Here is a 16,324-nt window from a genome sequence, read left to right as displayed (position 1 = left end):
TCTGCACGCTTGCTGGTGGAATAACCTGCCCTTGTCAAAACTGCAAGAGAGGGTGCGTTCTTTCTATTGTGCTGGAAACCCTGCTCAGGCCCTCACAGGCACTTTGAGAACAGGGTGCAGAAACTAGTGTTTTAACAGTGAGCAACCCCACTCATCTGAAGCAAAGTGAGATTTGCAAACAATATGCTGGGAGGTGCAAACAATAACATTTTCCTTCCACCTGCTCAGAGCTTTATGCCACTAATGTATTTTTATTATTATTTAAGTTAATGTATAATTATATTTTGAATCTATTGTGATTAAGATGATGTTGATGATGATTATTTATATTATCATTATTATTTTAAGAGTAGTGCTTTTGGTATGCATAAATGTGTATTAACATAAGCATGAAGCACATTATGAATATAAAGTGCAAGGTTTCCTTATGTATCTGGATATATGTGTATGTATCTGTAGAATCATACTCTTTCTGCATAAACTAGCAACTGCAAGGTTAACTGGGGTTCCTCAATTAGATGAACATGGGCAGCAAAAATGCAGTCTTTAAGGAGTCCAGTTTAAAGTGGGCCTTGGAAAGCACATCCAGCACTACATCAAAGCGCCAGGTAGGAATAGGAAGAGAGAGAGGAGGCTGAAGCCCAGGGGCGAGGGGCCAGTGTAGAGATATAGTAAGCTCTTGTGTTACAGAATCTGGCCGAGTCTGGCCACGGCCTGAGGCCTGGAGGGAGAGTGCGTCAACCGTTCATGAGGCTGGGCCGGGTTTGGTGGAGGCTCCAACTCTGGGGGGCTATATTAGAGCAGCTAAAGGAGCCCCTCTGAAGGATGGATCTGTGTGGCAGACAGGACCCGGCCGGGCCTGACAGAATTAGTGCCGTGGCTACCTTGCCTTTAGCAAGCTGTAAAGAAATACCCCCTTCTGAAAAAGGGGGTTAATGCAGGCAGTAGTGTTTTATTTGGATATGGATACACAGTGCTATGTATATACACTCACCTAAAGGATTATTAGGAACACCTGTTCAATTTCTCATTAATGCAATTATCTAACCAACCAATCACATGGCAGTTGCTTCAATGCATTTAGGGGTGTGGTCCTGGTCAAGACAATCTCCTGAACTCCAAACTGAATGTCTGAATGGGAAAGAAAGGTGATTTAAGCAATTTTGAGCGTGGCATGGTTGTTGGTGCCAGACGGGCCGGTCTGAGTATTTCACAATCTGCTCAGTTACTGGGATTTTCACGCACAACCATTTCTAGGGTTTACAAAGAATGGTGTGAAAAGGGAAAAACATCCAGTATGCGGCAGTCCTGTGGGCGAAAATGCCTTGTTGATGCTAGAGGTCAGAGGAGAATGGGCCGACTGATTCAAGCTGATAGAAGAGCAACTTTAACTGAAATAACCACTCGTTACAACCGAGGTATGCAGCAAAGCATTTGTGAAGCCACAACACGTACAACCTTGAGGCGGATGGGCTACAACAGCAGAAGACCCCACCGGGTACCACTCATCTCCACTACAAATAGGAAAAAGAGGCTACAATTTGCACAAGCTCACCAAAATTGGACAGTTGAAGACTGGAAAAATGTTGCCTGGTCTGATGAGTCTCGATTTCTGTTGAGACATTCAGATGGTAGAGTCAGAATTTGGTGTAAACAGAATGAGAACATGGATCCATCATGCCTTGTTACCACTGTGCAGGCTGGTGGTGGTGGTGTAATGGTGTGGGGGATGTTTTCTTGGCACACTTTAGGCCCCTTAGTGCCAATTGGGCATCGTTTAAATGCCACGGCCTACCTGAGCATTGTTTCTGACCATGTCCATCCCTTTATGACCACCATGTACCCATCCTCTGATGGCTACTTCCAGCAGGATAATGCACCATGTCACAAAGGTCGAATCATTTCAAATTGGTTTCTTAAACATGACAATGAGTTCACTGTACTAAACTGGCCCCCACAGTCACCAGATCTCAACCCAATAGAGCATCTTTGGGATGTGGTGGAACGGGTGCTTCGTGCCCTGGATGTGCATCCCACAAATCTCCATCAACTGCAAGATGCTATCCTATCAATATGGGCCAACATTTCTAAAGAATGCTTTCAGCACCTTGTTGAATCAATGCCATGTAGAATTAAGGCAGTTCTGAAGGCGAAAGGGGGTCAAACACAGTATTAGTATGGTGTTCCTAATAATCCTTTAGGTGAGTGTATATGGAGATACAGTGATATATAATAAGAATAACAGTCAGACTTTCTTTTAATTTTACTGAAATAATATTGAATTAAGAGAGCAAGGAAATGTACTCTTCAGCTCACAAATCTGAGAGGATGATCCACAGCAGAACAACAAAGACTGTCAGAGACTGTCACTGTATTTGTCACTGTATATAGCAGCAAGGGACTCCGTGAGATTTAACCCGAATAAAGCTGATTGACTGAAACCCCTGTCCCAAGAATTCATTCCAACAAGCCCTAACATGGCCAACTGAGATTCTTGCATTCTCACATTTGTACATTTTTCTTTAACAAATTGTGCTATTTTCACAATAGTATTAGAAAGTTTCAAGATAAATGTATTATCAGCCCAAAGACGAACACATTCAAAGGGTATACTGCCAAAAATCACTTCAGTTTCTGCCAAGCATAGTTCATTAAACTAAATAATAGGGTGTTCCAGCCCGGTGCCTTGGAATGGCTCCCTACTGCTTCCATAAAGCCTGTAGTGTACTGGCAATGCCCCCAATTTGAACCCTCTATATCATTCTGCAAAGTACTTACAGTTATCTCTGTTATAACTTAGGTATAGCTATCTAATATGGCATGTAAAAACAAGAAATGTGATTTAATGTTCCTGTTTTATATGTTAGTCTGTATTTTTCTTTATTAGGGAAACCTAATACAAAAGTAATTAAAATGATATAAATCTATTAATTTCCAGAGCTTTTGAGTTATACTTTCTCTGCATACACACCATGTGGGTTTCAGTGGATTGAAAAGAGATTTTCACATATTTACATTATTTCTGTTCTTTGATGTTTACTATTCATATTTTACAAGTAGAACAGTACAGGCAGGAGTCTGCAGACTTGACAATTAGCATGTGGTGCAATATCCACCTCACCGTGTTCAAAGTTCCCGTTCTATGCAAGAATCAATTTTAATTCAAAACGGAGATTGCTTTGTTTTGCATTTGAATGGGTATAGGCTCCATTTTTGTTTGTTTGACTGTTTATTTTGAATTGCATATTTGGTCATTGGACTGTATACTTCAGTAATACCAGGCCTGAATGTAAGGCTCAGCAAATTAATAATGGCTTACACAACTGTGTTTATTTGCATACTGTATATATCCCAGAATATTCTAAGCATCTGATTCCAGAATATTGTGAGCTATATATTTTATCATTGGCCCTACAGATTGCGTCAAAATTTTAATGTATTTTTTTTTGCTTCAGGAAACATGAATTGCTAAGGTTTGAAATATTCTTGCTGACATATTTTTTCCCCATTCCTGTTATCATTTAATAGGAATTAAGAACTGAAAATGATACTGCAAATTATAAATATATAAAGTTCAATCTCATTGATTTATGTATCTTTAAAATGTAAATATAAAATGCTATATTACTGTAGTCAGAAACATTACATTTGAAAGGAATTTTAATAAAGATATGTTATTATTCAGTTGGAAATGCAGATATTGTTGTGGTAATACTGAATTTGCTACTTTGTGATGCTAATTATTTTTTCATATGCTTTATTTGCTGTAATATCTGCTATATTCTTGATGTCTCTAAAAACAAACGATCTCAATCAAATTTGGCTTTAATTATTCTATAATTGATTTTCATGTGATGCCTTCATAAACAGCTGCTGGCTCACTAGATATTCTAAGTTCATACAGATGATATAGCAAGGACTAAAACATGGCATATGATACATTACTTATGCATAAGTTATTTAGGTGCAACTAAAAGATGCTGATTTAAAAAAGTGACAAAAATGTACCCAGGAGACTATTTTTGAAGCAAGTGTCAGTAGTCCTTACACTGATGTTTCTAAATGTGCCCATTGGAATAACTCTCTGGCAAAGCTTTTAGGAATTTCTATAGAGATGGCTGAAGCTTGGACTCAATTCCCAAACACAGCTTTAAGGATATTCAACAAATAGAAAAACCTGTTGTAACAATAGCTTCAGACCGAAAGCATTTCACTCCAGAATATCTTAATGTGGGGCTTAACATGAAAATTAACCAAACTTAATAATCAAGTCAATAATAATAATAATAATAATAATAATAATAATAATAATAATAATAATAAAAGAAGAAGAAAAACCATCAATAAAAGTCCATTTAGGCACAATTATTTGGCATAAGACATAATATTTTATATTTCTTATATTCTTTATATTTCTAAAATAATATCTGTACAATTACAGTAGCAATGAAAACATGTAAATATGTATGTATTGGAAGCCACAAGGTGATGTTATATTATGAATGGAAAATAGTTTGCTTGTGACATATTAGAAGCAATAATAAGAAACCTAAACTGCATTAAGTAATTTTAAATTAAATTGAAGCCACATTTTTGTGTACATGCGCTGATATGACAGAACAGCATTATTTTGGCTCAAGGATACAAAATATTAGCTTTCTCTATGCCCTGTTTAACATCCCCATACTGTCACCATACTCATCTATTTGAATGAAAATTACTTACTGTTGCTCTTCAAATGTCTGACTAAATTATTCTGAATATGACAGATCTGGATAAATGGAATACATGGATTATCTTTTCCTTTTATAAAGTTACATGGTTATTTTTACATCAGGAGGTTCTTAATGACACACCAAAGCATACTTAGTTACTTTCATTTATTTTATTTTATTTTAATTTAATACAAGAGGCTTTATGTCCTACCAACTAAAAGATCAAACTATCAAAGTACTTAACTTCAAATCAAACATAAATACTTAAGCTGATTATTAAAACTGCCAATGTTTTTATACTCACAGGCACACATATAAATGAATAATGTATTTGTGTGCGTGTGTGTGTGTGTGCGTGTGTGTGTGTGTGTGTGTGTGTGTGTGTGTGTGTGTGTGCGTGTGTGTGAGTGTGACAGAGATTGCAAATTGTGTACTGCAACAGAACAGACACAGAACTCATAAAGGTGAATAAGTGGAACTTCAGGTTTTAGCAGAATTCACTGTAATATACTAAACATAGAGTAATGATAGTTAATAATATTGTAATAATGGCATGTGTGGGCTTGATAAGGACTGGAGTGAGAGTGTAACTGACATAAGTGGCAAATTAACTCTTGTAGTCATTGTCCATTGGCTATTAAAACACTGGCTATTCCCACAAGATTTGAACCAGCTGCCTGCTATGTATTTCAGCTCAGTTATGCCCAGATGTCCAAATATGGCAAGTTCGTCCTTGCCACAATTATGCAAGGCGATGAGGCAACAAAATACCCATATTACAATTATTAAACAGCCTCTGGAATATTGCATTATTGAAAAGTAATGAAAAAGTAAATAGTGGAATTCACACTTTATTTCATGGTAAATTTGTATATATATATATATATATATATATATATATGCATATTTAAAGGTTAAATACATGGCTCCCAGTGTTTAGAGGCCTGTGCTGTCAAGAAGACAGATTTGGGTAATTTATTTAATAGCAATAAAATACATTTTCATATGCATATACCCATTAGAAAACTATTAAATTATTATGCTTATTAAAATAAAATAAAACATATGCTGTGTAAGTTTTTAAAGCATATTTTCCATTTCTTACATTGTGGTTTAGAAGACAGTTTGTTTGGTGTTCTATCCCAACACTTTAAAAGTTGCAGTAATGCACTTAAATGTGTTAATTTCTGGTTAAAAACTCCCTTGTAGGCCACAACACTATGCTTGTTAATGTCTAAGCATAGTGAACATGCCCCCAGCCTGTGGGACTATTACCTAAACAAACAGACAGAAGCACCATTGTTCACAACAGTGTAACATGGGTTAGCGCTTGCAGGTTTTCATTGACTCAATGTGTAAGTAAGTTGAGTAAGTTATGACGTTTTAATTAACTGACTTCATTGAATTAATACAGCACTAATTTATATTCCTCTGCTAACCTTTGTGCAGCTCTGAAAGTGGTAGAAGCGTGTAGTATTCCCAGCCTAAATGTGATAATAAATAAATTATGCTAAGGTTGTGTTTTATTATATGGGCAGAAATGTGCAATTACTAATGAACCTTGCGTATAAAAAAGAAAGCAGTTTACAGAAAAACACTTATGATCTATATGCAGGTTCTCGCACAAAGCCACAATCTGTATTAAAAAAACACAATGCAAAGTATACCACAGCATTTAATTGTACTTTCTAGTCACCAGTTTATTTAAAAAAGCAAGGGAAATAGGTTACATTTCCACATTGTGAATAGTTTTGTTAAAATATGCATGGAATTCTGTAAGTGCAGCTCTGAAACTAGCTCTCATTTCTAATTCAATGCAACAGAAAAAAATACAAAGAAAATGGTTGCAATTAAGTGCAAATTTGAGGTCTAATAAATAAAGAGAGATCATTACAGGTTATTTTCTGGGTTTCATGCCAGAATTGATTTAGGCACAGATTGTACTTTAGTGTGATGGATGCAAACCCTCAATCCAATAAAGTAATTAATCACTATAATACTAGAGGTGTCTTTTCAAATTAGAAAACAATTAAGCAGTGCACAATGTGATATAAGCAGAAGGCGCTGCTCTGTCCAATATATATATACTGTGTAGAAGTACAAAGACAAAATTTTGAAATTAATCACACACTAAATTCTTCAGGAAGTGATAGTTGTCTGATAAAAGTAGAATTTAGCAGAGACAGAACAAGCAGTGTGTCTTCCGTGAGATGAAACAGCTGGTGAGTTTGTTGCTGGTTGAGATCTTGTGCTGCTGATAAGCTCATTTTCACTGGAGTTCCATGGAGAAGGCTGAATACCTTTCCTTGTAAATCCCTGCAGCTAAGCTTTTATTATAAATGCAGATATCCCAATGTGTCTGTGTTACACATTGATAGAACTTTTAGAAATGTTAAATGATGTTGGCTGCCAGTTCGGACGCACATTTGCTGAAAACAGCATTTTTGAAAAGCTGGGCAATAAATGTAATAAATAAATAAACAAAACAAACAAATAAAAAAATATATAAAAGAACCCACAACATCAAAGGAAGCAGCAATACAAAGAATTTACACTGCTAGGAAAAAACAGACATATCTTAGTGAGTTTCATTTATCAAATACTATGAGGAGCTATGGAAATTAAGCTTCAGCAGCATATTTGCAGACTTTATTATTTCATTTTCATAATCTGTACCTTTGTTTTTGGATTCCTTTCCACCAGGCTTGTGGTTATATCCTATCCACCTTGTGTAAATATTTTCGACACGTTCCCAGGAGATAGCAACACGAAAATATATTAGCTGAACTGAACTGGGACACTCATGGTAAACAAGGAAATCAGTTTATATGATAAATATATACAGAAGTGTAGGATGAGCTCCACCTTTCAGGAACATTTGCATGGTCGCTAAGTGTCTTAAGAGAAGAGTGCCAGATACTGGAAAATACTCAAAAAATGAACAAATAAACCAAACAACTCACAGATGTTAGTTGTCACATACATGGGCACTGGTGTATTTGCTGCTCCTCAGAACAATCCTAGATATTCCTGAGATGCACTTACATCCCTGTGACGGACCACAGTATCTTACTGTGATTTCACTTTCACTGTGCACATTAAGTAGAAAATAATTAAAATTCAAAGTAAGTAACAACTATCATCCAATGATAGAGCATTACTCTTTACAATATTAAAATAGTTTGTTTTTGATTGCCTTTTGGAAACTGCGTACTTACATAGGTCTCCTTCTTCCACTAATGCAGGTCCATTAGCCTCCTGAAAGAGAAGGTTAGTTGTTAATGATTGGATATTACTTTTCATCTCTTTGTGATCAGCACCCTTCTTGTGTATACAAATGAGTGCATTCAAGGCAGACATAACAACCAGTAGAAGAAAAACAGTTGCAATTTAAAGTGCAAGAATAGGTACAGATAAAATAAGGAGTCGTAGTAGGGTGCTTCAAGGTGGAGAGAAGATAAGTGCACTGAATTCAAGAGTCACATTGAGAAGTAGGGAAGGACTGATATATTACACTTGCATTCTGAACAGCTTTGTCTTCAACAGAGGGAAGGTTTTCAGGGACTGGGCAGTCCCCACCTCAGTGGGTAGGCTATTATATGACTCAGGGGCGAAGATTAATGGAGGGTGTGCAAACTCTGGAGACAGGGGATCTGATGGGGGTTCAACCAGTCTTCTAGCACAGGAAGACAGTAGTGGCTTGGAGGGGGTGAAGAGATCAAAGAGAGTTTTGATTTAGCTGGGTGCAGTCTGATCGAGACAGTGGTAAGCAAGAACTAGAGTCCTGAGCTGAATGTGAGTGTGTATATGGGAGTCAGTGGAGAGAGTGGAGTTGTTGAGTAGCATGAGCAGATCAGGACAGGAGGAACATCAGTGGAGCAGTTCCTGATGTCTTAGATGGACCCTCTTCCAAAAAGGTTTAAATGTGATCACTAACATACTTATGAATTTAGAAGATGTCAGTGTTTTTGTGTGCTAAGGAAAAGTTTGGGCAATTGATATAATCACAAATGGAGGTGTCTCACATGGAATGATGTAAACTTGCTTGCAAAACATGTAGGAATTTCTGGTAAGAAGCTACCTGGAAGCGGATATAATTAAAGAGATGCATTTTAGTTGATTACATTTTTGTTTATAATAATAATACTAATACTAATAAAGCTACAGTTCATCTTCTTTAGCCACTCAAATTGCCGTAACAGTGAGCTAACCATTCAGGTTAAGCTTAGACAACCCTGAAACAGAGAAGGGTTAAGATATCAGATACGGACAGCAATTTCTTTTAATGTGTTAAAGTAGTAAAGCACACAGAACAGTCAAAAAGTAAAATCTGGTCTGCATCCTTCCTGACGATTAGAGAAATATTTAATTTACACAATTATTGTGTATTTTACATCCCTATTACTATTAAGCATAGTCTATGAATCACACAGTACTTTATAATTATATGGGGTGAATAGTGCTATCAGTCTTACCAGACACTACATGAATGCAGTCATCAGCACAGAAAGGTACTTCAATCCATTTTTTTAATCACTGAAACATGAAAAAATCACTACAGTGTATTGCTTCCTGCTGGGAAAAAATAATCAAAGATTGTTAAAAATAAAAATAATAAAAAATCAAGACTTGTTGGACTTTTATATTCTAAGGATCATTTATCAAAGGCAGCCTAATCTCATCAGATAATTAGTTAGAGGGACTCATATTCATATTTATGATAAATTTCAATGACATGGCAGGTAAAGGCTTACAGAATGATAATCAGCAATGGAGTCTTTGGTTAGTGTTCTTCTTTATCATTTGGAGTGCAGATATTCTGTACAATACACAACACTTTGAACAGCCACCTGAGATACCTTATCAACTAACATCCAAGGTTTCTCATGCTTTATGGATAACTAATGCTTGCAGAGCCAAATTTATAAATGAGACATTCAATATATTACTAACAGTATAATACATATCAGAATTAGTTCTAAAAGCATTCCATGAATGAGGCCTTAAAGCATGCATTTGACATTGATTTCTGATTATATTAATGAAGTTAAACAATATATAGTATATTTTCAGTAACTTGTAAAACAATTCATATCCTTGATAAACAATAACAATAAGTTCATTTAGCAAGAAAAATGCATAACACAACAAGGCTTGATTTTGCCAAAATTAAAAACATCTAAATTACCCTCAAGTTGTTTGGGACCATGTTTTGTGGATGGTCAGAAGGTAAATGTTTTGGACACACAGACCAGCGATCTGTTAGGGACAGATGGATTCCAATGGCAAAATATTTTAGCCAAACTCAGAACTGCTTCCAACATGATTACTGATCTGAAGCATACATCCAGGCCTAGGACCAAATGGTCAATAGAGCAAAAAATCTATGTTTTTGTTTGGCCATCACTGTCTCTAGACTGAATTTCAAAAAACAGTTATAAATACATGTGCCCTGGAGAAGCTGGAGAGGTTCTGCATGGAGGTGTGGAGGAATATCCCTCCTGAGGCTACAGGATGCATTTCCTTCATGTTATCAAAAGTCCCTGTGGATTAAAACAAACAACAACTGATTAACAGGCTCTTCATAAATTTGAACATCACATGCAATATTGATATAGTCTTTTTCTTGTAATTCATTTATTTTTATCAGAAAACAAACTGATTGTACACCTGTTTTTTCTTGAAAAATCTTACAGCTACACTTAGAGTTGCATTTCACCATGGGCAGCATATATATGGAGGCTCTCTATATGTAATATTATGTAGTTTTGCTTCTTAGAACAAGCATGCAAGCTTGTTGGACTGAATTCTTACCCAGAAGTAAAACAACAAATAATTAATTAGAGAAGTTAAAACAAGGCTACTCACAAGAAAAAGAAGACACATTAAATTGCTATTGAGCACATTAAATATCTGTGATGGATAATCTATTTACTGAAGAATATGCTTCTGAGCAATGACAATATCCTATATTGAGTATACATGGCTGTCAAATGTCCCGTTTATTATTTAAAAAATAAACATTTACTGGATAAAAGCAATTAGTCATACCAAAAACAAGCCATAGAAAAGCTCAGAAGTGAAGACTAATCGTATACATAGTGTGACTATAAAGGTCTGAAAAGCTTTAGGCTTCATGTATTTATTTAGTTTTAAAGTGTTTCCAGTATTGTGCTGTGTTGTCAATCTCATAGATGTTTTTATAGGCAGACTGATGGAGAGAATGAACACTGTTCAGAAGTGAAGGCAGAAGGTCTGAGTCCATCCTTAGTAATATTATAAAAACCTTCCACTTTTCATGTGACCATTTGTCTAATATTAAGAAATACAATGTAAAGTGCTCTTTCCAGTGCTAGTTTATAGATACAAGTTATTTATTCCCAATGTTTTGTTATTTTATTATTCTTCTGCATTCTATGTTGGCATGTACTGTTGCATGTACCTGTTTGTTTGCTATTTTAAAACAGAAATCACAAAAATATTTTAATCCAACCTTCCTGGAAAATGTTTCTCATCATAAATCTGGTTGGCAAAAAATACACTGTAAATTCAGTAAACTCATAAAACAAAGCAACCATATCCAAACACGATCATTTTAGAAGCATAAACATTTTCTAGGTGAATCGTATTATAAACGTTTGTTTGTGTAATAAAAGTATGCACACTCTTGGCAACCACGTTTCACTTTTGAAATATTCTGTCTATTCCTTTGCTATTTTTGATAAATCACTCGCGTGTCCCTGTATTTTACTGATTTCCTCTTAAGCTTTGCCATAAAAAATACAAAAAAAAAAAAAAAAAATCTTTCTCACTGTCAGTTCATTGAATGATGTTGCCCTTTAACAATGTATAAAGGATTTACTGAGATGTCTGGACCAATAAGGGCCGAGGAAGGCAGGTGCTTAGCTCTCAGGGCGGAGATTTCTACTCTACTTAATGTGAAGTGGAGCTGCTCTTATAGGTCGGGCACAGTGGAGAGCGGAGCCAGAGGAGTGGAGACGAACCGGGAGCGCAGATGGCACAGATGGCACAGATGGCACAGGGGCATCTCTAAGCGTTCACCTGGGAAAGCACTCAGGTATTTCTAAAAGACTTCGCCAGACAGTATTAACAAGTTATTATTTTTGCACAGACAAAATATATCTTCCCCGCAGTGCATTAGACTAGTAGTTACTGGGAAGTGAGACGGCACACTGGTCATTTAAAAACAGAAAGCACTGTTAAACACCGATTTTGCTTGCCTTCGGGATCAAGGTTCAGTGTTCTGTTTCTCTATTGTGTTAGATCTGTATCTAGTGGACGGTGGACATTATTCATGTTTGTCTTACATGACGACCAGTGCCATTTTTTTTTCCAGTTTCCAATGCTTTGGTCATTTTTATAGGGTCATGGCATGCAGCGCTTTGAGCGTAAAACAGGACTTTACGCGCAGACCGTGACAGGACCAAGGACAGGGGGAAATCCCAATATGTAGCAGTGTCATACGATAAGACATCTTATAGTGAAGGTGCCTTATTTCACATGCTTTACTATGACACGTTTCTTGTTTTTAGAAAGCAGTATTTCATGACTCTACCCTGCCCCGTCATTGATGGGAAATCAACTGGATCGGATCACCCACCTGAATTACAGCGAACTGCCCACCGGGGACCCCTCGGGGATTGAGAAGGACGAGCTCAGGGTCGGAGTGGCGTATTTCTTCTCGGATGAAGAGGAGGAGTTGGAGGACAGATCGCAGCCCGAGCATTACAAAGACCAAAGCCCCGGCCAGGACGGCCACCTGGTCCTCAACGAGATTGAATACTCCGCCTTCTGTTGTCAGGAATGTATCTTCTCCAAACTAAGAGAAAACGAAGATCTGCACATCTACTCCGTCAAAACTTTGCTGACCATGTGCAAGCCGGGAGACTTGCTGGAACTGGTGCATGTGGCCAACGACCAGCCCCCGCACTGGGCTATCTATGGGGGGCATGAGCAAGTGATCCATTTACACAAGGGAGAAATACGCAAGGACAGCCTGTGCGAGATCAGCAGTGGCCGGGTAGGCAGGATCGTGAACAACCGGTACCGGTACCGACCGCTGCCAGCCGACCTAGTCATGCAGAATGCCTGCGGACACCTGGGCCTGAGCAGCGGTGAGATCAGCTGGACAAACTCGGAAAGTTTTGCTGCCTGGTGCCGGTTTGGTAAACGGGAGTTCAAGGCTGGGGGGGAGGTGCACACTGCGGAACAGCAGTATTTCCTGAAGATCCACCTGTCGGAAAACAACGTGCACACCTTGATGTTTCACAGCTTGGAGGATTTGATCAGGGAGAGACGCAAGGTGGACGCCAGTGGGAAGCTCAGGATGCTGAAGGAGCTCTCTATAGTGAACGGGAAGGAGTAGGAGTGTTTATCACTGTTCATCACCCTTTAAAACTGACCTGCTGGGACTTGCATGCCTTAAACAAGGGCTGCGCCTTTTGGTTCTTTTTTTTTTCTATTCAGAAAAAGTACCCATCAAAGAAGACATGTTCCCCTTTTTTGTATGGGTAGTCATACCAGCTTTCTTAAGGATTGTAAAAGTCTGCCCAACAGATTCACCTTGTACCTTTAATCACATTGAGCACACCTTGGCATTGTCCACCTCGGCATCCTAAATCATGCTGCTGTAGATGGTGCCTATGTTCCCACTGGCCCAGGTTTGTCAGCCAGCACTATCCTTTTGATTTTCAACCCTGGCTTTACTAAAGTATATATATTTAGTTCCCAAATCAATCAAATACATTCTTGGCGGTTTGTTCTGGAAGATGGGCAGGTTTTTTTTTTTTTGTTATGTACTGGATCGGAAAAGAATACCTGGGTTAACGCAGACGTTTATTTTAGTACTAGCCATATTTTTATTTTTTATTTTTTTGCTCTGGTGTCGGCAAAGAAAGTGTGGATTTACTTGTTTTTTATCTCATATTTTTGTATTTGAGTAATTAATATACCCTTTGTTTCATTAAAATAAACGTAGACTGCTAATACTAAACTGTAGTGGTAAACTCTTGATTGTGTATATACCCAATGCAGAAATCAATGTATTAAGCCATGCTAAGTCAAATGAGAACATGCTGTGTAAGTATACCTTTCTCAATTAACGGATTGTCATTGAGCAACCGGGATTTCCAGGTAACCAGCATTGCAACACCGGTTATGATTCATTAGCTTATTGTCTGAGATCCTATATCTCCATTACTCCTGAATTGACTTTCTAATCTTGAAGACGCAATATAAATGGATATAGCTTTCTAAATAATGGTGTTACATTTGATCAGTCAAATTGCCCTCAATGTGCAAATTATGTACTTCAGAACAATATGAGATTGTAGGTAATACATTTGGCAGCTTATATTTTATTGTAAATGATCCTGATGTTCAATTTGCCTACCCTAAGCATTGAATGGTATTGCAATTAAATATAAAGTCTGTTGTGTATTGGATATAAGATAAAGTTCTAGCAACACTAGCTTATCTCCATGCATTGTAATTGATACACCTATTCTAGATGGGTCACAATGCAATTTGCAAATATAATATTTGTATAATCTAAATGAATTAAAATGTGACATGGCTACAAATCAAATGCCATAATCATCTCAAAGCAATACAAATTAATATTAAGATAATATAAATATAATATAAAAGGCACAATTGACACAGCACAATGTGTATATTGAGGTGTGTGTGTCTTGGTGCAGTGAAGGTTGAATGGGTTTAAATTGCTCTACCATCACTGTATATCTTTCACAATAAAATATCAAATGTTTGGGCCGTTTCTACCTTTGATGTGGTCTTGACAGGAGTGGAGTAACAGCACTTTATTTCTTAAATTTAGAAGATAAATATTTTATACTACAATTTCTAATAAAAACAGTGTGTCATTGTCCTTGTCTGAAGTATAATATCCTTAATCTTTGTATCTTATTGCTAAAACTTTTGAAGTTTTAAAAACACATCCTAGTTATCAATAATGATCATGAAAACTGTATCTGCATAACAAAAACCTCTGTTCACAGTAATGAAAGCTAAACCTGACCATGCGTCTTGCTGTGCAAGATTCAAAGCATTTATTTTGGCCCAGTTGTCACCACTGTATTCGTATGAATAATAGTTGCTTTGAAAGTCACATGCTGTTGCTTTTGGATGTTGTTTGGTTTATATTGTATAGTACAAATCTACCTAAGAAACCAGGTGTTACCTTAAGTCTATATATTAGACAATGACCATACATTGAATATACATTTTAAGTTAGAGCCACATCTATCAATAGGTATGGGTACCCACTAATATAATGTTTAGGACCGTCATTTCAAGATTAATGGAGACATGTATTATATATATATATATATATATATATATATATATATATATATATATATATATATATATATATATATATATATATATATATATAATACATTATAAACAAAGTATTGCCCAACTCTGGGTGTAACATTTTCTCATAAGAACTTTATATGCAGTAAACTGTCAATTATGAATCATCCTGCATTGAAGCTGACATTTCAGATACATAATTCTTCCTACAGGGAGCTAATCCACAATGTCTGAGAAAACTGCTCAGGAACATTCACTAAATTATTTTGTTTGTAATGTGACAGTTATTACCTCATGCTTATAATACTGCCAGCCATGTCAAATTAACAGACAATAGAAATAAAATCTGATTTTCAAGGCCACACGAAAAGGAATTTGTTGTATTTGTATAGTTCCAACATAATTAAATCAGTAATAACATTACTTTGTTCTGTTTTAGTATTTTGTTTTATATTGTTAACTCTTTTATCTGAAAAAAATGCAGCATTCTGTATAACTTGCATAGCAGGTTTGGAGAGTGGAGACACAAGCTTAAAGAGTCATAGAATTACTTAATCTACTGATACAGTTCATGCTGAAACTTGCAAATTGCACCGGGTCGGTTACAGGAAGCAGACAGGTACGACGCAAGAAATCTTGAGTCTTTAGACTGATACATTGTGTATGGCATTCTTTCACAAACTAAACCTGTCCTAACAATTATGTTGGACCACCATATTAATTTCACAATAACAACCTGAACTCAGCGCTATATGGAGGAGGGTGGAGTATTGACAAAGCAGTCAGCAGTTCAACCTTCAATACTATGTCAACTCACTGCCAGATAGGATTCCGTTGTGGTGATTGTGCTGGTCAGTGCAGGTACTGAAATTCTTCAAACCAATCCTCTACACATCCATCATGATGAACAGTCTGCCTAGAAATAACCTTTACCATTAGAAAGTATTGCTTGGGGCACCAGGTCTGACACCATACTCAGGCATATTGGGGATGTTACTCATTTCTCCAGCAGTATCGGCAAGTATCAGAGGTCCTGATCCACAGTAGCTAAATAATTCCCACTCGGCACTAACCTGATGTATGTGTTTTCTTATCATTTTTTGATGTGTGTGTGTGTATCATATATGTATCTATATAGATATATATGAGTGTGTGTGTGAATATGTGTGTATATATAGTTTATTGTCTTAAACTAGAAAAAAAATGGTTTTCAGCAGAAGAAAGATGAAGGCACTTTCTGTCAGTGATGT

At 36.7% G+C, this 16,324-nt stretch overlaps 1 protein-coding gene across 1 annotated transcript; it reads left to right on the top strand.

Annotated features, from left to right (window-relative positions):
• Positions 1–11,680: 11,680 nt before the first annotated feature.
• lratd1 (LRAT domain containing 1) lies at positions 11,681–14,505 on the top strand. The gene is made up of 2 exons (XM_066705690.1): positions 11,681–11,793; positions 12,269–14,505. Exon 2 carries the CDS (start codon positions 12,307–12,309, stop codon positions 13,099–13,101), a length of 795 nt encoding a protein of 264 aa, XP_066561787.1. The 5' UTR covers positions 11,681–11,793; positions 12,269–12,306; the 3' UTR covers positions 13,102–14,505.
• The last annotated feature ends 1,819 nt before the right edge of the window (positions 14,506–16,324 follow it).

Source organism: Amia ocellicauda, chromosome 1 (genome assembly GCF_036373705.1).
Source record: "Amia ocellicauda isolate fAmiCal2 chromosome 1, fAmiCal2.hap1, whole genome shotgun sequence".
Taxonomy (NCBI): Eukaryota; Metazoa; Chordata; class Actinopteri; order Amiiformes; family Amiidae; genus Amia; species Amia ocellicauda.
The sequence above is the reverse complement of the archived record's forward strand: the minus strand, read 5'-3'. Positions and strand labels throughout refer to the sequence as shown.

Excerpts from the sequence above, each read along its gene's own strand:
- lratd1 (XM_066705690.1), top strand. The coding sequence starts at position 12,307 with ATGGGAAATCAACTGGATCGGATCACCCACCTGAATTACAGCGAACTG.